Genomic DNA, 23,845 nt, shown 5'->3' with positions numbered 1-23,845 from the left:
AAATAAGGAAAAAAAGAAAAAGTTTAACTTTCTAGAAAAAAATGCATGCTATAAATTCTAATTCTAGTAGATATCACTATTTTCATTTATTTTCCTCCTTTATATTTTATTTATGAATCAATTTTTGGCCTTTATGGGGGAAACATTTATGATGATAGATTTTACCCTCAGGAGAAAACGCCCAGTTTCTATTTTACCCTCAGGAGAAAACGCCCAGTTTCACTATGTGAAAAAGGCTTTGCACCAGCTTCCTACTATAAGCCACTTAGAAACATTCCTATAAGGTTAAAGCACCAAATATGTGACTAAATAATAATAATAATAAAAATGTTGGCAATAAATAAAAAAAAACAGTGGCAAGATGTTTGGACCCATGTGTAACAAATGTTTGAAAATAAGCCATATCCAGGTTTAAGAACAGCAAGTGATTCAACACAGCATGTAAATAGATGGTCCCATAGACAGTTTAGCTACATAGCTTTAGAATTATTTAAGTTTGACTCTCAGAGTTGAAACTTAAAAGGTTCCAGAAATGTGGCTTCCAAAATATGAAGAATAAGATTGTTGGCAATGCAGGGCAAATTTCTATGCCTGTTAAAGAATGACAGGTCAACATTTTCCAAACTTGTTCTGAAAGGCTAGGTTCATTTGAACAAACCAATTTCATCAAAGTCTGGGCAGAGGGAGTCTGCTAAAAATAAAAACAAACAAACAAAAAAAGCTATCTTTGCTATCAGGTTACAATGTATACTGTCCCAAAATAAATCCTCTTCATTGAAACAAGCATTGTAGGAGCATCTACACAATTGTCCTTTATTTATATTAAGATTTATTAGTTAAAATAAGTGATAAACAAAAACTTTCATCTCAAATTTTGCCAGTGGGGGGAAAAACAAAAGGAAGCATTCTTTTAGGATGTTATTTGAAATTCTGCTCAATGCATGCCTCATTAAAAATGTAGAAATATATGCATAGGCATGACTAGAGAGAAGACAAATAGGAATAATCTAACTGAGGTTTTCTTTCACATATTACTAACGGTGATATTACAGGTGAATTTTGTCTTCCCATTGCTTTTTAAAATTTTCTTATAGCAAATATGGTACTTTTACAATGTGAACCCAACTCTGACTTCCTGACATTTTTGAGAAATAGAATTTTCCCTGCTTAACCGGCTCTGATACACAGACCAGACAGACTCGGGGCGGCGGCAGAGGCCCAGGCATCCCTGACGTACCTTGCTGCAGGGGGCGAACCAGTAAAGCAGGGCCAGGAAGGGCAGGCCCACGGCCACGGCGAGGACCACCAGGAACTTGACGGCCACGGTCTGCTGCCGCAGGCCGGACAGGTTCTCGTACCAAATGGACAGGAGCTGCTGCTGGCAGTTCGGGTGGGCTACAAACTGGCGGGGATAACAAAACATTTAACAGCTTGATTAAAGAAGGGTTCAGCATAAGCCTTTTTCTTGTGTCCCTTTCCCATAAAAATATTGTTAGAATTAAAGAACAAACGTAAAGTATGTAGGGACAAGCATCAAGCAATGTGGCAGGAGGTTCTAATATAGTTTACGCAAATTCAAGGATTCAAGTTTATCAGACTTTTCCTTTAGGACTAATGGGCTTTCAAAGCATAGACAAATTTTGAAAATTTAGTGTTATAAAAAGTTTCACCAATATTTTGTATGAGGACTTTTATGATTATGCACTTTTTCCATCTAGAAGGAATGATAAAAAGATCCTGCTAATTTAGACATCTAAATACTTTAAAAAGAAAAAAAGTATACTACCTTTTCTACACTGACCTAAAGTACTAAATGTATTTTATACTAGATTCCCATTTGCATATGGTCTTTTTATGGACTACCTATTCTATTCCATTGATATATTCCTGTGCCATAAGCTCTTTCAAATAAGAAAATTATATCATTAAATTTCAGAATTTTTACTTTTCAGAATATTTTTATTCTCACATATTTAATTTTTACAGATGAATGCTACATATGACAGAGAGCATTATTTAATATACAAAAAGCAACAGTCCAAAATAACAATTGCCCAAGAATATTAAAAGGCTAGACAAAGGACAGATTATATAAAGGAACTAAAAATATTTTCTAAGGATGATTAACAGTCAAAGACAATTAAATCAAGATACAATGTTTGTCTTTGTAGAATGGTAAGGTTTAATGATAATTGAGTGGAAGAAATAAGCCTTTCTATACACTGTTGACATGTGTACCTTTTTTGAGGGAAATTTATCAAATATTTTGAAATAACAGAAACTTAAAGAAAATAATGGACACCCTTAAACAGTAAATGGATTAAATGAACATAATAATATAAATAAGCACACTGATATGTAGGCTTTGAAAGGTTGAGTCGATGTTTACATACTGATATGTGAAGATGTCCAAGATAAATTTATGGAGAAAAATAGAATACTGACTATTCTCCATTAAGAAACAGGAAGACAGAAAGGGGTTATGTCTATACTGTTTGAAAGCCAATCATAAGTCTGTATTACTTTTATTATAAAATCCACCTTTAGAAACTTTTTTTTTTTTAAGATATCTTACGTAACCTAAGAAAGCAGTCAAGAATAGGAGGCACTGCCTGAAGACAGAGACTAAAAATATTCCACAAATAAAGATGCAAGAGATTCAAATGCACTAAAGAAGGAATTGAAGGCATTGGTCCAGAATTGGACTAAATTAATAAATGGAGATTGGTCTTAAATAATGATGTTCCCATTCTATAACAAATGCCCTGTAGTTTGAACACACAAAGCCATTTTTACATCATTCGTTAAGTAAAAGAAAGTGTCAATCATTGCAGAAACAAGTCTACATTTTAAAGACCAGCATTTAGTGTAGGTGAAATGTCTCACAGCCAGGCACTTAGAATTTACAAGAGATCCTACCTAGAGCAATTAATCAGAAAAACCCAGCTTAGCCTAATTATGCCAACCCTTCATCTTGATTTAGCACCAATAAAAACTGAAATAACATAAAAGGGGCTTTGTGCCTGATCTTACTTTTTTTACATCATACTTAATGGCAAGTTTTAAACGGCTGAGGTTAGGACGACCGTGATCTCCACCACTGTGGCGTATTTCAACATCTCCATTCAGAATGGCTTCCACTTCTTCAGTATTTCTGCACAGATCAAGGAGTCCAACAACGAAATCTTTGCACTGCATCGACAGTTTTTTGTAGTCATTCTAGGAAACATAAAGCAAAGCAAAAAAAAAAAAAAAAGTAGAAGTATCACATTTTACTATGTTACACTGTAGAATTTATCAGTGATTTGACTGTAGAGAAAACAAAAGCTCTATTTTTAGGTTTATTATTATTTTTAACATGCTTCAGTTGCTATTCTGTTGAGTGAGCTCTATATTGTCTTTATATCCCTGAAGAGGAAATTTGTCTAAAACACAACCAAAGTTGTCAAAAAGTACTATACTACACCAAACTCACTTTCTGATTTGGGAGAAGTAAAAAGCAACTCTTCCCATATCATGATCATACTTTCTTGCACACATCATATCTCTTATGTTCATAACTTCATCAGCTAGGCACATAATACATATATTTGCTAGGTCTTTGGAAGACCTTATGTACTGCGTTGATGAACTTGAGAAACACAGAACATTTGGAAAGGTTTCAAGAAAAGCAAACATATATCACTAATCTATTTACTAAATTGTTATTGAGGAACTTTGTTTATCAAACATGGGACCAAAAGACAAGATCTAATATAAACTTCACAAATTGAGATTCGTTGGATAAAAGGAAGTTTAATGAAAATGCTTTCCTTATAAATTACTGCTGAGGACCTAATAGCATGTTGAGAGGATTTAGAGACTACAGATCATATTTAAACATCAAATATTCATTTTGAATTTACATACACCATGTATGTATATCTTCATTTGGGTCTTTCTAAAATTTCCTTCCTCTGTATTCTCTTACATGGAAATAAGGCCATTCATAACCCAATGTTAATAAAAAAAAAATCTATTAGCTAGAATTTGTTGCATTGCAAGTGGATCATAGAATCTCAGTTCATCTTCACAGTCACCTTGATCACTTAGGTTATGTCCAAAACTGTGCAGCTACTAGGTACCAAAAAGAGGCTTTAAATTTAACCCTGTGTGGCTACACTTTGCCTGTAAGAGTTTTGTCACTTTGTCTGTTTGTAGAATGCTTTTTTGTTTCGATCTATGAAGAGCTGCAAGGTAAGCCAGGTAAATAGTATTCCCACTTTGTACATCAGAAAAGTAAGATCCCTGAGGTCACAGCCTCCACAGCAGAGTTTACTCTTAAATCAGCTTTGCAGATTCAGAATTAGTTGTCTCCTCCATTTTGAAGTCACCAGTGTGTTATAGGATAAAAAGATTCCTTGCAGGGATCAAGAGAAGAAGATATTGGAGAAATATGAGAGGCTCTAGATGTGAGTCAATAAGTAATATTGGGTTGAGTCTATATGCAAAACAGTTTCATCCTGAGTATATGCAAAGCACCTACTTGGGCACCTCCCTGTAAATCATGCCAAGTTTCACTTTGCTAATTGTAGGTTCAAACAGATCCCATAAAAGGAAATTTATAAACTATGTCACAACTGAAAATGACTCAAACTACTTTCCACAGGTATCTGGTCAGATAGTATGAATAAGGTCATGAGGAAACAGCTCTACCCCTTTCATGATGTAGTCAGTTAAGGTCATGGGGAAGACCTTTGAGGTATGGAAGTACATATGTTGTCCATGCCCACTATTCCATGTTATAGTGGTTAGGAGCTCGGGCTTTTAAGGTTAGATATGTGCTACATGCATGCTAAGTTGCTTCAGTCATGTCCAACTCTTTGTGACGCCATGGGCTGCAGCCCGCCAGGCTGCTCTGTCCATGGGATTCTCCAGGCAAGAATACTGGAGTGGGTTGCCATGCCCTCCACCATGGGATCTTCCTGACCCAGGGATCAAACCCGCGTCTCTTATATCTCCTACATTGGCATGCAGGTTTTTAACCACTAGCACCACCTAGGAAGCCCAAGGTTAGATATACTCATAATCAAATCCCAGCTTTTCCATTTTTTAGCCATGTGATCTAAGGTAACTTAAAATCAATCTATGAAGTAGGTGCTATTATTATTCTCATTTTACAGATGAAAAAAAAAAAAACAAGGATTAGTGAGATTAGTTGTGCTAAAGAAATCACACATTTCTTTATATATAAAGAAAGAACATATATACAAGAATATATATAAAGAAACTATATATAAAGAAGTATCACGCACTTGATAAAACATAATTATTGTAGTATATCATCAAAGGCAAGACCTGAAAACAAGCTGTTTCTTGACATTAGTAAGAACCCATGGAGTTATGACAAAATTTAATATACCTGGCCTCTCTTCTGTTTGTAGCGCTCAATTCTAGATGTATCCTTAGTCCTTATGGAGACAAAAATGTAAGACTCAAAACCAATACTCTCTAGAATTCCAATAAGGCTCATGTGAAATTAGATATTTCAAAGGAGGGTATGACCCTTCAAATATGGGGTAATACTGTTTAGTAGAAACCACATGAACTGATAAAAGTGCAGGCGTTCTTTGCTGTACAATATCTTAAAAATTGTTTCCAATCCATTGCAAATTCACAAGATATATTCCAAGCAAAAACAAAACAAAAACCCATTTTTTTGAAGAAAGAAAAAATAAGCCTGCTTTTAGAAATATGCTTTTTTTTCACCTTGGGAATCATTTACAAATGTTTTCATATTTATGTTCTCTCACACTGAAATGTAAACTCACTTAAAGTGAGATATTGGCAGTAGCTTGTGAGCCACACTTAACACTGTGATTTCAGTTGTTTGAAAGAAGAAGTGAAGCTGGTGGTTGATTTAACTCTGCCTTTGGCTCACACAGTCACACCACAGATTAACAAATTAAATGTGGGTGCTTGACTATTAACCTTTGACTTATAAAGAGATGACTGATAGTGGGTTAATAGAACATAAAGATTATAAAACATAAAAAGACCTTGATACAATTATCCTTTCGAAGGGTCATTTTAGTTGGACTTTTATATAGTAGAAGATACGGTGTATAATTTTAATGCATAATTCCATATAAAGAAAAGTCTGCTTTATAGAAATTAAAAGGATGAGGAAAATGCATGTCTTAATTCTCATGAATCAACCCTAATTAATTAAACACTAATTAAGTGAGTTTTGGATAAGGGCAGACCTGGATTTCAAGTTAAGTACAGTCATTTACTAGGTGCATGAGTTGGGCGAATTACTAAAGCCCTTACAGCCTCAAAATTCTTATTTGTAAAGTGGGGATAATATAAGTTTATTCCTAGGGTTGCTGTGAAGGTCATACAAGATGACAAATGCTAACTTCCTGGTTCAGGGATGGGTTGAATCAATGGTGATTATTATTGTTGTTTTCATCATTTCACAAATAGTCGTCTCAGTACCTTGACACAAAATTGCACTAAAAAATATAAAACCATGATGAAATTCCTAGTGATAAAAGACATTTTCACATACTAAGGCATGGGTAAATCATTCTGGCTTATACACGAGTTAACTTAAATTTAAGCTAACTAAAATAGCCTGTTTGTGGCCTGTCAAACATACATTGTACATCTGCTTTAATTATTAAGAAAAGGGCACATTGACCAGAAGTAAGGAATGTCCATGTTAAAAATAAAAATTAAATGCCTCCCTTCCTGGGAAGCCAATACTGGTCCTCCTTTTTGATAAGATTCCTTTCCCAGGTGCCAAGGCCATACTGACTAACTGTGTACATGCTGACCTGTGTTTTGAAACCTTGAAGGAACGTATCCCTGACTTGCTTAATGTTCTTTGCTGTGACAAGATATAAAACTGTGCTAAAAACTGTGCTTTTCCAGATCAGTTCCTCAAAATTATGAGAGGCTGTCTTCCAGGCTTCAGTTTGGCTCAAATAAAACTCTTTTCTAAGCCAATTGTAGATTGTTTATTGATTATTTTCATCAACATTGAGTATCACTTGAATGTACTGAAAATAAAACAATGATTCACTCATTTATTATTTCAACAAAAATTCTACAAATATGCAGCAGCTAGTGCTGTGATAGATACCACATTCTATCTCAGATGGATTCTCAGATTGCATTCTTGAAGAATAAAGAAAGCATAGACTATCATTATCCAGCTAGTGACTGAATTAACCAGCCATGCTCTTGGAACCACAAGCAACTCTAGGGCTTTTCTGCTCTTCAGAATAATTGTCACTAAATGGCACAATGATCCCTGAGCTCTGTCACAGCTGGTGTACAGAAGAGTAACATGCATTTATACAGCACCTAGTACGCAGGGTTGTGAGCGACATAAAAGGTAATTGAGACAAGTGCTCGGGGCTGGTGCACTGGGAAGACCCAGAGGGATCGGGTGGAGAGGGAGGTGGGAGGGGGGATCAGGATGGGGAACACATGTAAATCCATGGCTGATTCATGTCAATGTATGGCAAAAACCACTACAATATTGTAAAGTAATTAGCCTCCAACTAATAAAAATAATTGGGAAGAAAAATAAAATAAAAAAAATAAAAAACAAAGGTAATCAGATGCTGCTCTAAAGAAAAGGTAACAGGAGGTGAGATACAATTTCAGACAAGAACTGAAGACAGACATTTTCCTAGGTATGTCAGATGCTACTCACTTTTATGTTCATCGTTGCCATAGCAGCAGCTACTTATTTAACTTAATACGGTGTTTGATTACAGTTTTTATTCTTCCTTCAGCATAGAAATTCTCAGGTTCAGCTGAAGCAATGAAACCTAAAGAGCAGCCATGAAGGTAAACAGGTGCTTCAGGGGCTGAGGGCTCTCAGGTTACAAACCGCTGCACTTAACTTCCCTCCCTAACTATTGACTGGCCTTCGATCTAAAGTTTTGCCAGAATGGATTTTCTTTGCCCATCTATTTAAACTGATAGGAAAGTCAAAGACAAGAACAGACTCGTACACTTTACTGCATTTGTTCATGTATCGGCCTCTCCTCAGTAGACTGTGGATCCCAAAAACCTGGGGAAAATTCAGAAAAAGATAGGAAATACCAGACCACCTGACCTGCCTCCTGAGAAACATGTATGCAGGTCAAGAAACAACAGTTAGAACTGGACATGGAACAATGGAATGGTTCAAAATTGAGAAAGGAATATCACAAGGCTGTGTATTGTCACCCTGCTTATGTAACATTTGCAGAACACATCATGTGAAATGCTGGGCTGGATGAAGCACAAGCTGGAATCAAGATTGTTAGGAGAAATATCACTAACCTCAGATATGCAGATGACAGTACCCTTATGGCAGAAAGTAAAGAGGAACTAAAGAGCCTCCTGATGAAGGTGACAGAGGAAGAGTGAAAAAGCTGGCTTAAAACTCAATATTCAGAAAACAAAGATCATGGCATCCAGTACCATCATTTCATGGCAAACAAATGGGGAAAAAATGGAAACAGTGACAGACTTTATTTTCTTGGGCTCCAAAATCACTGTGGACAGTGACTGAAGCCATGAAATTAAAAGATGCTTGCTCCTTGGAAGGAAAGTTATGATGAACTTAGTGAAACTCACTCACTTATGTCCGACTTTTTGAGACCCCATGGACTATACAGTTCACGGAATTACTCAGGCCAGAATACTGGAGTAGGTAGCCTATCCCTTCTCCAGCGGATCTTCCTGACCAAGGAATTGAACTGGGGTCTCCTGCATCACAGGTGGATTCTTTACTGAGTTATCAAAAGCGTATTAAAAAGCAGAGACATTACTTTGCTGACAAAGGTCTGTCTAGTCAAAGTTATGGTTTATCCAGTAGTCATGTATGGATGTGAAAGTCGGACCATAAAGAAGCCTGAGAACCGCAGAATTGATGCTTTTGAACTGTGGTGTTGGAGAAGACTCTTGAGAATCCCTTGGCCTGCAAGGAGATCCAACCAGTCAATCCCAAAGGAAATCAACCCTGAATATTCACTGGAAGGACTGATGCTAAAGCTGAAGCTCCAATACTTTGGCCACCTGACACAAAGAGCCAACTCACTGGAAAAGACCCTGATGCAGAGAAAGACTGAGGCCAGGAGGAGAAGGGGGCGACAGAGGATGAGATAATTAGATGGCATCACCAACTCAGTGGATACGAGTTTGGACAAACTGCTGGAGATAGTTAAGGACAGGGAAGTCTGGCGTGCTGCAGTCCATGGGATTACAAAGTGATGGACACAGCTCAGCAACTGAAGAACAACAATCCTACAGGGCTTCCCAGGGAGTGCTAGTGGTAAAGAATTGACCTGCAATGCAGGAGACCCTGGGCTGAGGCGATCCCCTGGAGGAGGGCATGGCAGCCCATGCCAGTATTCTTGCCTGGAGAATCCCATGGACAGAGGAGCCTCAGTCCACAGGGCCACAGAGTCGGACAAGACTGAGCAGAAGCACAAGACGCATGACAATTCTTCAGAACAACGACTGTGTCTTGCTCATCTATGAATCCTCACATCCTAGCAAAGTGTGTGGCACATAGCAGATAATCAACACTTTTGTTGAGTGATAAAAAGAAAGGAAGATGACTGGGTATAAAACATAACTGGATTTGAATTCTTGCTCTGCTACTTAACAACTATGATCTTGAAAGGTTACTTTATTTTCCAGTCTTTTGATAACTTATCCTAATTATGTAGAACTTGAAAAAAGTGGTAGTTGCTCAGTTGTGTCCGATTCTTCATGAGGCTCCTCTGTCCATGGGATTCTCCAGGCAAGAATACTACAGTTGGTTGCCATTCTCCTCTGCAGGGGATCTTCCTGACTCAGGGATTGAACCCAGGCCTCCCTCACTGCGGGTAGATTCTTTACCATCTGAGCTACGGGAAGGCCCAAAGTGGAAGTTTTAAGTCGCTCAGTTGTGTCCAGCTCTTTGGGACCCCATGGACTGTAGCCTACAAGGCTCCTCTGTCCATGGAACTCTCCAGGCAAGAGTACTGCAGTGGGTGGCCATTCCCTTCTCCAGGGGATCTTCCTGACCCAGGGATTGAACCTGGGTCTCCTGCATTGCAGGCAGATTCTTGACCATATGGAAAACTTAAAAGCTGCTATATCATAAAGTTAGATTGTAAATCACTTAGAATAATTCATTAAGCTTGCCAATGGTCCATTTCCTCCCTCCCCTGTGGCCTGGACCCTCATCCTGTGCCTCTGTAGACTGCTTTGCATGCAAGCAACACCTCTCACCCTACAAAGGTATGATGACAGGCACGCTGCCTTTCTGCTAACAAAAACTACTTTCCAGCTTGGTCTGTTTCTTAGAAGGTTATTTCTTTTTCAAACAATGCCAGGCATTTTTGAACATTTTCAATGCCAGAACATAGCAACAGTTTAACAGCAAACACAGTAGTGTCTTCCCTTTTGTCTAAGTCAATGGCAGAGGCATCTGGAGAGCCAAGTGCCTGTTTAGATACACAGCCCCAGGAGGACAGGCAAGATTTGGTGAAGCTTCAGAAAAATCTATTTATCCAGAATGATAAGGAAGGGGGAAATCCCTGACATTTATACAGAAGGTAATTTTAGGGTAATTAAAGGAAACATTGTTACCACAAACAATCTAAAATGTAAATAGGCTTTAAAAGTGTTCTGAGACATAGGTACATTCTGAGACAGTAAAGGGAAGTTCAAAATTTGGAAGAATGCATTTGCTAAAAAACTGGTACTGATCCTTTTGTCTTTATGACGATTCTTAATCTTGAGTCAAGGAGAGAAGGGAGGAGTTATACTCTCCTTTCTCAGTATCAAAAACAGTCAAAATTCTGAGTGTATGTTGCCAAAATTAGGCTTAGCCCAAGTTTAACTTAAGGTGACTGAGGTCTCTTTCTACCAAAGCAAAAAGTTATTGGTAAAAACTCAGTATATAAAAATTGAACTTGAATGGGTGAAACTTTTACATCTGGCTTCTCCCCCATTCACTGTGAAGACCTGCAATGTTTCAGGTCTACTGGTTTTTTTCTCTTCCTGAGGTTCCATCTAATTGTTAGATTTCTCTGCTGTGCTCTGGCTATCACCTCTGCATAGATCCATCTTCAGACCTGATGATACTGGTAATGAGTGCAATCTGTTCTGTTCAGAAGAGTCAAAATGCCAGACTACAGTTGCCTGAGGAACTCAGTTGTACCTCCTCTGTCCTCTTTTGTTAAATGACTACGGGTTAATACAGAAAAGGAGAATTTAGCTTAGAGAAGCTATATATTGGAGTTTGCAATCTTTGTGATCATTCTCATCTCTAACTCTCATAAAATAGACTAGTTGCCTTCAAACAGAGAAATATGAAGACTTTTCAAGGGGCCAGAGAACACTGATAGTTTTAAGAAAAATAATTTCTAGATCCTCAACTTTCCTGTAACTAATTTTCTTGAGAACAGATCATTTTTCCCTTTACAAAAATTCCTCACTCTCACTCACCCCTGCAGCAAACAAGGGAAATTCCCCTTTAATAATTTATCCAGGTACCACAGACCCTCAGGGGTTTCCTGTATTTCCTTTCTTTAATATACATTTCCAATGAAGAGGAAGCTTAATGAAAGGAGTACAACATGCCAGTTCATGTCGGGATGTTCTGAATTTAGATGAATTTTAATGTACTTTGCCTCTTCATTCTTCAACAGCTGTCAAAGAATGCATCCTTCTTAAATGAGAGGACAATAAAGAAGACATCAGTAGGGAATACTGAATACAAAATTCACTATTTCATGTTATTTAAATTAAGTGATTATTTAAAATTATTCTTTTTAAAAAATGTATTGGAGCACAGTTGATTTACAATGTTAGTTTCAGATGTACAGCAAAGGAAATCAATCATACGTGTACATAGACCTGCTTGTTTTAGATTTTTTTTCCATATAGGCCCTTACAGAGTACTGAGCAGAGTTCCCTGTGCTACACAGTAGGTTCTTATTAGCTGTCTGTTTTATATAGAGTAGAGCGTATATGTCCATCCCAGTCTCCCAATTTATCCCCTTCACCCTGATAACCGTAAGTTTATCTTCTACATCTGTGACTCTGTTTCTGTTTTGTAAACAAGTCTATTTTACCCTTATTTAAAACCATTCTTAGTACTCATCTTTTGGATGTATCATTAACTTAAAAGAAAGACATCACAAATGTGCAAGGCAGAAAAGTTTAATCAGGATGAGTCTTTTTACTGTGACTTGGAATGGTTTCCAGGACTCAAAATTTTCATAGGCTATTGGCTAAAGCACAAGGATAAAACTTTTACATGATTTGTTTCAGATCAGTGTCAGTAATTTAGTAAGGCAGTTATCAAATCATATCAAGAAATAATTTATCCCAAATATAGTCTACTATCTTTTAATTATATTCCATAAAATCATTAATAATTTACATATTCCTTAACAAAAACTAAAACAATATGCTGGCTGACAAATTAGGTTATTTTAACAGGTTATAAGTTTTTCTTTCATTAAATACATAACAAAAGTATGGACATGACTTGTTCCTTTAAAATTCATTTCCAATAGGAAATGTGTCATATATTTAAAATTTATTTTTTGGAATTTGTGTATGTTATTTTGAACAATTATGTTCAATTTATGTAGTTTTGATCAAATATACTTCTAATAAATATAATGGTAAGTATTTCCAGAATATTTTAAATACCTAGAGCCTAATGATAACAGAAAGTAAAACAAATTCTAAAAATTCTTATAAACATACATGTTACATATGTGTTATGCAATATATATACATATATATATATAATTGGTGATCTATAAAGGACTTTACAATAAAAAGCTATTACATTAGAAATCACATTTGTGGAGGAAAATGGACTAGAATACAAGTTTAAGGAGAAAAGGAAAGATGTAACTGTTATGAATATTAAAGAGGAGGTTGTAAAAAGGAACCACAGATGTCCAGAATACAGAAAACCCACTCCAGACACAGCAATCTAAACAAGATGAAAAGGCAGAGACATACCCAACAGGTAAAGGAACATGAAAAATGCCCACCAAGTCAAACAAAAGAGGAGGAGATAGGGAATCTACCTGAAAAAGAATTTAGAATAATGATAATAAAAATGATCCAAAATCTTGAAAACAAAATGGAGTTACAGATAAATAGCCTGGAGACAAAGGTTGAGAAGATGCAAGAAATGTTTAATAAAGACCTAGAAGAAATAAAAAAGAGTCAATTAAAAATGAATAATGCAATAAATGAGATCAAAAACACTCTGGAGGGAACCAAGAGTAGAATAACGGAGACAGAAGATACAATAAGTGAGGTAGAAGATAAAATGGTGGAAATAAATGAAGCAGAGAGGAAAAAAGAAAAAAGAATCAAAAGAAATGAGGACAACCTCAGGGACTTCTGGGACAATGTGAAATGCCCCAACATTCGAATCATAGGAGTCCCAGACGAAGAAGACAAAAAGAAAGGCCATGAGAAAATACTCGAGGAGATAATAGCTGAAAACTTCCCTAAAATGGGGAAGGAAATAGCCACCCAAGTCCAAGAAACCCAGAGAGTCCCAAACAGGATAAACCCAAGACGAAACACCCCAAGACACATATGAATCAAATTAACAAAGATCAAACACAAAGAACAAATATTAAAAGCAGCAAGGGAGAAACAACAAATAACACACAAAGGGATTCCCATAAGGATAACAGCTGATCTATCAATAGAAACCCTCCAGGCCAGAAGGGAATGGCAGGACGTACTGAAATTAATGAAAGAGAATAACCTACAACCTAGATTACTGTACCCAGCAATGATCTCATTCAGATATGAAGGAGAATTCAAAAGCTTTACAGACAAGCAAAAGCTGAGAGAATCCAGCACCACCAAACCAGCTCTTCAACAAATGCTAAAGATCTTCTCCAGACAGGAAATGCAGAAAGGGTGTATAAACGTGAACACGAAACAACAAAGTAAATGGCAACGGGACCACACCTATCAATAATTACCCTAAATGTAAATGGGTTGAATGCCCCAACCAAAACACAAATACTGGCTGAATGGATAAAAAAACAAGACCCCTATATATGCCGTCTACAAGAGACCCACCTCTAAACAAGAGAAACACACAGACTAAAAGTGAAGGGCTGGAAAAAAATATTTCACGCAAACAGAGACCAAAAGAAAGCAGGAGTCGCAATACTCATATCAGATAAAATAGACTTTCAAATAAAGGATGTGAAAAGAGACAAAGAAGGACACTACATACTGATCAAAGGATCAATCCAAGAAGAAGATATAATAATTATAAATATATATGCACCCAACATAGGAGCACCACAATATGTAAGGCAAATGCTAACGAGCATGAAAGAGGAAATTCATAGTAACACAATAATAGTGGGAGAATTTAACACACCACTCACAACTATGGATAGATCAACTAAACAGAGAATTAACACGGAAACACAAACTTTAAATGACACAATGGACCAGCTAGACTTAATTGATATCTATAGGACATTTCACCCCAAAACAATCAACTTCACCTTTTTCTCAAGTGCACATGGAACCTTCTCCAGAATAGATCACATCCTGGGCCATAAATCTAGTCTTGGAAAATTCAAAAAAACTGAAATCATTCCAGTCATTTTTTCTGACCACAGTGCAGTGAGATTAGATCTCAATTACAGGGGAAAAAATTGTTAAAAATTCTAACATATGGAGGCTAAATAACACGCTTCTGAATAACCAACAGATCATAGAAGAAATCAAAAAGAAATCAAAATATGCATAGAAATGAATGAAAATGAATACACAACAACCCAAAAGCTATGGGACACTGTAAAAGCAGTGCTAAGGGGAAGGTTCATAGCATTACAGGCTTACCTCAAGAAACAAGAAAAAAGTCAAATAAATAACCTAACTCTACACCTAAAGCAACTAGAGAAGGAAGAAATGAAGAACGCCAGGGTTAGAAGACGGAAAGAAATCTTAAAAATTAGGGCAGAAATAAATGCAAAAGAAACTAAAGAGACCATAGCAAAAATCAACAAAGCTAAAAGCTGGTTTTTTGAAAAAATAAACAAAATTGACAAACCATTAGCAAGACTCATTAAGAAACAAAGAGAGAAGAACCAAATTAACAAAATTAGAAATGAAAATGGAGAGATCACAACAGACAACACTGAAATACAAAGGATCATAAGAGACTACTACCAGCAGCTCTATGCCAATAAAATGGACAACTTGGATGAAATGGACAAATTCTTAGAAAAGTATACCTTTCCAAAACTGAACCAGGAAGAAATAGAAGATCTTAACAGACCCATCACAAGCAAGGGATTCAAAACTGTAATCAGAAATCTTCCAGCAAACAAAAGCCCAGGACCAGATGGCTTCACAGCTGAATTCTACCAAAAATTTAGAGAAGAGCTAACACCTATCTTACTCAAACTCTTCCAGAAAATTGCAGAAGAAGGTAAACTTGCAAACTCATTCTATGAGGCCACCATCACCCTACTTCCATAACCAGACAATGATGCCACTAAAAAAGAAAACTACAGGCCAATATCACTGATGAACATAGATGCAAAAATCCTTACAAAATTCTAGCAAACAGAATCCAACAACATATTAAAAAAAATCATACACCATGACCAAGTGGGCTTTATCCCAGGAATGCAAGGATTCTTTAATATCTGCAAATCAATCAATGTAATACACCACATTAACAAATTGAAAGATAAAAACCATATGATTATCTCAACAGATGCAGAGAAAGCCTTTGACAAAATTCAACACTCATTTATGATTAAAACTCTCCAAAAAGCAGGAATAGAAGGAACATACCTCAACATAATAAAAGCTATATATGACAAACCCACAGCAAGCATCACCCTCAATGGTGAAAAATTGAAAGCATTTCCCCTGAAATCAGGAACAAGACAAGGGTGCCCACTTTCACCACTACTATTCAACATAGTGTTGGAAGTTTTGGCCACAGCAATCAGAGCAGAAAAAGAAGTAAAAGGAATCCAGATAGGAAAAGAAGAAGTGAAACTCGCGCTGTTTGCAGATGACACGATCCTCTACATAGAAAACCCTAAAGACTCTACCAGAAAATTACTAGAGCTAATCAATGAATATAGTAAAGTTGCAGGATATAAAATTAACACACAGAAATCCCTTGCATTCCTATACACTAACAATGAGAAAACAGAAAGAGAAATTAAGGAAACAATACCATTCACCATTGCAATAAAAAGAATAAAATACTTAGGAGTATATCTACCTAAAGAAACAAAAGACCTATACATAGAAAACTATAAAACACTGATGAAAGAAATCAAAGAGGACACAAACAGATGGAGAAACATACCGTGTTTATGGATTGGAAGAATCAATATTGTCAAAATGACTATAGTACCCAAAGCAATCTATAGATTCAATGCAATCCCTATCAAGCTACCAACGGCATTTTTCACAGAGCTAGACCAAAGAATTTCACAATTTGTATGGAAATACAAAAAACTTCGAATAGCCAAAGTAATCTTGAGAAAGAAGAATGGAACTGGAGGAATCAACCTGCCTGACTTCAGACTCTACTACAAAGCCACAGTCATCAAGACAGTATGGTACTGGCACAAAGACAGAAATATAGATCAATGGAACAGAATAGAAAGCCCAGAGATAAATCCACGAACCTATGGACACCTTATCTTCGACAAAGGAGGCAAGGATATACAATGGAAAAAAGACAACCTCTTTAACAAGTGGTGCTGGGAAAACTAGTCAACCACCTGTAAAAGAATGAAACTAGAACACTTTCTAACACCATACACAAAAATAAACTCAAAATGGATTAAAGATCTAAATGTAAGACCAGAAACTATAAAACTCCTAGAGGAGAACATAGGTAAAACACTCTCCGACATAAATCACAGCAGGATCCTCTATGACCCACCTCCCAGAATGTTTATTTCCAGAATGTTGGAAATAAAAGCAAAAATAAAGAAATGGGACCTAATGAAACTTAAAAGCTTTTGCACAACAAAGGAAACTATAAGCAAGGTGAAAAGACAGCCCTCAGATTGGGAGAAAATAATAGCAAATGAAGCAACAGACAAAGGATTAATCTCAAAAATATACAAGCAGCTCCTGCAGCTCAATTCCAGAAAAATAAATGACCCAATCAAAAACTGGGCCAAAAAACTAAACAGACATTTCTCCAAAGAAGACATACAGATGGCTAACAAACACATGAAAAGATGCTCAACATCACTCATTATCAGAGAAATGCAAATCAAAACCACAATGAGGTACCATTACACACCAGTCAGGATGGCTGCTATCCAAAAGTCTACAAGCAATAAATGCTGGAGAGGGTGTGGAGAAAAGGGAACCCTCTTACACTCTTGCTGGGAATGCAAACTAGTACAGCCACTATGGAGAACAGTGTGGAGATTCCTTCAAAAACTGGAAATAGCACTGCCATATGACCCAGTAATCCAACTTCTGGGCATACCCACCGAGGAAACCAGATCTGAAAGAGACACATGCACCCCAATGTTCATCGCAGCATTGTTTATAATAGCCAGGACATGGAAGCTACCTAGATGCCCATCAGCAGATGAATGGATAAGGAAGCTGTGGTACATATACACCATGGAATATTACTCAGCCATTAAAAAGAATTCATTTGAATCAGTTCTAGTGAGATGGATGAAACTGGAGCCCATTATACAGAGTGAAGTAAGCCAGAAAGATAGAGAACATTACAGCATACTAACTCATATATATGGAATTTAGAAAGATGGTAATGATAACCCTATCTGCAAAACAGAAAAAGAGACACAGATGTACAGAACAGACTTTTGGACTCTGTGGGAGAAGGCGAGGGTGGGATGTTTCGAGAGAACAGCATTGAAACATGTATATTATCTATAGTGAAACAGATCACCAGCCCAGGTGGGATGCATGAGACAAGTGCTCGGGCCTGGTGCACTGGGAAGACCCAGAGGAATCGGGTGGAGAGGGAGTTGCGAGGGGGGGATCAGGATGGGGAATACATATAATTCCATGGCTGATTCATGTCAATGTATGACAAAACCCACTACAATATTATAAAGTAATTAGCCTCCGACTAATAAAAAGAAATGAAAAATAAATAAATAAAGAGGAGGTTGTTTGTTTATTTTTAAAATAGGTGATGGTATTACAAAATCATAGCACTTAAAGGCCCCTACATACATCTGAAGCAGCCATTTATCTATTTTTAAATGTTAATATTTAGGCCATGCAGAAATTATAATTTTTAAAATTATTTAAACAAAATAAACAAATTTAGATGCCAACTTTAAAATGGACTCATGAGCACAGAATTTTTCAAATGTTTTTCAGGTGAAAAGGAAGCAAAAGAATTTGAAGACCATGAGCAAAGAGGATTGCCTGTTACCAGTACAATATTTCAGGTCCCTGTGAGGTATCTCAGATCCTGCAATCTTTGGTCCCTGAGACTCTAAGGGGCTTGACTACTAAAAATAAGACTGGAAGGATACATGTTGGTGTGTTGCAGTATCAAAATTAGAAAGGATTTTTAAATTTTTCTTCATGCTTAAATTACTTTTTTAACATGATCATGTAAGTTGACCTTTGTACAAAGCAGAGGTAAGGAGAACCAGTACTCTATTGAGTGAAAACTGCATATAACTCTCCAGAGGGCCCTTGGTATCCACTGTTCCACATCCATGGATTCAACCAGTCCAGGCTTGTGTGGTACTGTAGTGCATATTTAGTGAAAATAATCCACATTTAAGTGAACCCATATACTTCAAACTCGTGTTGTTCAAGGGTCAACTATATTCTTTTAAAATAAGAAAAGAGAAGTTATTCTTGAAGGACAGAGCACCAGATTTAGCAAATCTCACCAGAGACACCAAGCCCTTTTGGGTCCCATCGTGTTGTAAACTGAGGCTGGGCTGCTGGAGCAGGTTTAGCATCATCACGCCAGCGCGCATGGTAGGACGATATGCGTTCCCTGAGTTTACACACGCGAGTCGTGTGGCTCATTGTCATATGAGGCTGTCCTTGCCTCTACGGTCCAACCGAGTCTGGGAGAATAAAATCATTGTTCTAGAGCGTCCTGTCTGGTGACAAAGAAAACATTATGCTTTCTTGTTTTGTATTTGCCAAAGGCTTTTAAAAACAGGCAAGAACTGGCCTTTCTCCTTGGGTAATACAAGGATTTGGGGAGTCAAATTTCTAATTAGAAAAGTTGTTGAATTGTCAAGTTCTAGGACATACTTTTAAAAACATTTTTAAAACTGCTACCCTCTTTTAACAGTAAACTTTAATCCTTTTGGGTGATTTTTTAAAGATATTAGGAATAACATATTATTAAAGAGATTTGTGTTTTCAGAGAGAGTTACCTTTTCTTTGTCATTAACCCTTCACGGAGGTAGGGCATTAAGCAAAGGGTGAGCCTGATTAGAGGCTAAAGGTGTGGACCTACAAAGAGAAAGCAGGGATGGAGGGAAAGTGCCTGATCCATATACCTCACACCTAGGTGTGGAGAAACAGTGTGCGATTAATAAATAAAGGAATATACGGATCCCTAATTTATCATAATCCTAAAGAAGTCTTCACATTATGTAATACATTTAGGGACAATGAAAAATTCACACTCTGATTAGATGTGATTCTTTCACCTTTGGCCCACCAGCCCACCCCTCACTCCACAAGGTCATGTCTTATTTTATAGTTACTTCACACAGGTCTTTGCTCTCCTATTAAATTATAAGTTAATTGAGGGTAGGGTTATTAACTGAACTGTCTTTGTGCTGTGTGATATCTCCATCCTCATTCTTGACTCTCCCCAGTACAATATTTGCTACAACCATGGGCTCAGAAGATGTAAGCAAGTGAATGAACGAATGAAGAATGGTTTACAGTATTGTGTAAACAAAGATTCAATTACAGAAACAGAAATGTTAAAACCTAAGCAGTAAAGTTTCATAAAAATTAAGTATAAATTTTAAGATCATATTAATCAGATTTCCAAGACAGCATAGTCCCCTGCATCCTTGAGTCCTGGGAGCAAAGTGAGAAGTAGGAAAGAATGAGACATTGTTGGAAGAGATCGTCTGCTTGTCCTGCATCCTCAGCCACCAGGGAGCTAGAGGAAAAGCACATCCTCCATGCTGGGGGCCATCGGAAGGCTTCAGTCACCGGTGACCTGCCCCCTCACCTGGACAGATAGGGCCCGGGAGAGACACATGCTAGGCTGGGGTTTGCAGTGTTGCTTCAGCTACAGAGGCACCAAGAAACTGCACAGGAGAGACCCCAAGGTACGGAACAGAGAGATGTGTTTTCTCACAGTACACAGGACAGAGAAAGTGAAACCAATGTTTATCTTTGTGTAATACTGTATTTGATGAATCAGACCTGATTCCAAGCAGTATACAGCTGAGTAAAGAAGAAAAGCCCACTCTAAAGAGTAACATACAGCGGAACACAATGAGCACTGTAAGAAAGGTCAGATAACCTGTGGAGGAAATTTAAAGGTGTGTGTGTATGAGTGTGTGACCTCAGACTAGGAATCTGAACTTTCACCCTCTTCAAACGAAGCACAAACCATGCAGACAATGGCAAGGTCTGACACCGTTTTACTCCCCACTTACCTCTTATACAGAGATCACTCCAAGTTCCCTTGAGGCAGGAACAAAGACACCGACATGGAGGAAGGACATGTGGACTCAGGGCGGGAAGGGAAGCGTGGGATGAGTTGAGAAAGCAGGATTGATGTATAGGCACTACCTCGTGTATATGTCCGATATGAAACAGGTAGCTGGTGGGATCTCATCAACGCACAGCGAGCTCATCTAAGTGCTCTGTGATGACCTGGAGGGATGCGACCAAGGGGCCGGAGGAGGATCCCCAAGGGAGGGGGTTTATATATGTGTGTGTGTGTGTGTGTGTGTGTGTGTGTGTGTGTGGCCGATTCACTGTTGTACAGCAGAAACGAATACATCGTAAAGCAATTGTATTGGACTACTTCTCCCGTATCTACAAGCTTTTGTTTTGGCTGTTACCTTGGCCTAAAATATCTTCTCCTTCATTCTCTGCCTTCAAATATGCTACTTATTCTGCCATATGCAGCTGAAATACCATTTTTCACGTAATTTCTCCGACATCTAATCTGAGTTAAATACTGCTTTCTCTGAATTGCTACAGCACACTGCTTATAGCCCTATCTAGTAGTTTCATTTCTCTTTATACCATACGTACGCATGCATGTGTCTGTCTCTCAAGTCAAACTATGACTTCCTTTATCTTATTCCTCTTTCTGACCTCAACAGTAGCTATCACCATGATCTGAATATAGAAACAGAGTTTCACAGGAGACAGAACCTGGGTTTTAGAGTCTGCATCCCTGGGTTCTGATCCTGGCTCTGTCATTTCACCAGCTGTGGATCTTGGGCCTTACTTAACCTTTCTATACCTCCATTTCTGCATCTGAAAAGGAGCTAAGATCTTCCCAAGGTTGTAATAGGTATTAGACATAATAAATGTAAAATGTCTAGTTTATAGTAGATCATCTCCAAATAGTAGTAACCACAACTTTTACTCTATGTAATAAAGAACTTGTTGAATCAAACATATAAAATTGTCTACTATCTATGACAGCTAACAGAGTGTGAGTACATAGTGGAAGCTTATAAATTCTCCTTGACTTCGACTTGTTAAAAACCTACCTTGAACTCCTTCTCTATGTTGGCCAGCACTGCCAGCTCATTGCTAAGCTCTAAAGCTGTCATGACTGGATCTTCGCTAGACAATGACAGGTAAGCTGGGCTTGCCAGGCCTTTGTAGGCATTAATTCTAGATCTGGAGTGGCTGAAGGAGTCATGCTTCTGTTTCTGGTTGCATTCACTGCACTTGCAGAAATAGTCATGAGGCCGTTCGATCCGAGCACCCTTCCGCAAGAGAGTGTGCACAATTTCATATTCCTGGCAGTGGGCAGCCAGAATGATTGGGGTCACATCATGGGAGAACCGTGTCCCGTCTTCATCATACGCATAAAAATCATCTTGTTGGAGTTCAGACTGACTCGGGCTGGTTGCTAACCGCTTGCCTTCAGCAAAAGCTGGGTGACTGAGAATGGCTTCCACAATCCGAACATAACCTTTACTAATAGCTAAGAGCAAGGCATCCCCAACACGAGAGAGATTTTCTTTCTTGAGAAGAAGTTCTGTAATTTCCAGATGCTCATTAGCCACTGCTAGCTGCAGGGCATTCTGGCCCATGTAATCCACACAATTGACGTTGAGTGAGAGGCATTCTTCCAACATCTTCCTTACCACTGGGATATTGCCATACTCAGCTGCATCTAAAAAGCGTTCCTCCTCAATAGACAGGCTTGTTGAGTGGTCATTAAACATGTACGCTGGTCCTCGGTTAGCTAACCGTCTCCCCTTCTCACGGAGAACTGTCTGCCGCCGGTGGGTCAGTCTGTTGTCGGTGCCCCGGCTGTAATAAGACAGAAAGATTGTGAACAAATTACATTAAGAGCATTTTAGAGTGTCAGATGACCTGCCATTCATCTAATGTAGTCCTCAAGTGTATTAGATGTTGTCCCATCATCTCTAGACCAACTATAATACAAATGAAGACACATTTATTTGTTAATGGATTCCAAGAAGTTCTTTTTTTAGAAAGTCAAGCACATTGCAGATTTTAATATTTTAATTTGCGTGAAGGTTCAAGCAGTTCCCATAATCTCTCTGTGCTGTGCACATACAGATTAATATGTGCTTTTCATTTACAGGTGGGATAGATAAAGAGAGATCAAAATGCTGCCATTATGACATAGTATGTGAAAATATAAAATATAAGTAGGAAAATAACAAATTGACTCAAGTCAACATATACTTATTGAGTCCCTCCTATGCCAGGGTCAGGCATTATATAAGGTCTGGAAAAAGCAAAGATGAAAACAAAATAAAGAAAGTTTCTGTCCTTATAAATCTCATAGTCCAAAGGGAGAAATGGACAATTAGTGCCTTACCTTGTTATTAGCTGTTTAATTGTCATGATAAACCTACTGCAGGGGCATCTAGTCTACCTTCCTAGAGAAAGTGATGTGCTGAAAATGGAAGCACAGAAGAAGTCAAGTGTGACAGTGTATTTGGGGAAAGTGGGACAAGGTTAGGTACAGCTAGGGAGCTTCCTCCAGCACAGGGATCAATTAAATGCCACGGTGAGGGTTTCATTGACAGGGAAAATAAGTGGGTTGGACTCTGCTAGGCATTATTCTAAAAATCATTGGAAACCTGAAAAGCTGTGATCCAGGTGTTAAGTGGGAAGGAAAGAGTATGAGACAGTGTGAGAGTGGGACAAGGTCAGGTACAGCTGGGGAGCTTCCTCCAGCACAGGGATCAATTAAATGCCACGGTGAGGGTTTCTTTGACAGGGAAAATAAATGGGTTGGACTCTGCTAGGCATTATTTTAAAAATCACTGGAAACCTGAAAAGCTGTGATCCAGGTGTTAGCGGGAAGGATCAAAAGGGTGGCCAGCCTTCAATGTTGACTTTCACTCTGTGATCAGAAAAAGCAATTCTCCCTCTGAAGGAAATGCTACAATGGGGATTTTTTTTTTTTTTTCTCTAGTGATTCACAACTTCATGTCTTAAGGTCTCTTTGAGCTTGAAGCTGTGTCACTATCACTAACTGGAAACCCAACAAGAATAAGTTCCTGCAGAATATGAAAGAGCCAGGTTATGGGGGAGTATGAAATGAAGAAAAGTGTGACTGATGATTGATGTCACAGATCTTTATAAA

The 23,845-nt window shown here is 37.8% G+C and overlaps 1 protein-coding gene across 1 annotated transcript in view; it reads right to left on the bottom strand.

The window, feature by feature from the left end:
* The window catches only part of TRPC6 (transient receptor potential cation channel subfamily C member 6), a 164,337-nt gene that overhangs the window by 40,573 nt on the left and 99,919 nt on the right, over positions 1 to 23,845 (bottom strand). The window contains exons 2-4 of the mRNA XM_061143543.1: positions 21,759 to 22,533; positions 3,034 to 3,219; positions 1,238 to 1,402 (exon numbers count right to left, since the gene is read on the bottom strand). Coding sequence (XP_060999526.1) covers positions 1,238 to 1,402; positions 3,034 to 3,219; positions 21,759 to 22,533 — 1,126 coding nt within the window. The remainder of the gene's footprint in view (positions 1 to 1,237; positions 1,403 to 3,033; positions 3,220 to 21,758; positions 22,534 to 23,845) is intronic.

The sequence above is a fragment of the Dama dama genome, chromosome 1 (genome assembly GCF_033118175.1).
Source record: "Dama dama isolate Ldn47 chromosome 1, ASM3311817v1, whole genome shotgun sequence".
NCBI classification, from domain to species: Eukaryota; Metazoa; Chordata; class Mammalia; order Artiodactyla; family Cervidae; genus Dama; species Dama dama.
Note: the sequence above shows the minus strand (reverse complement) of the source record. Positions and strands in the feature narration are given on the sequence as shown.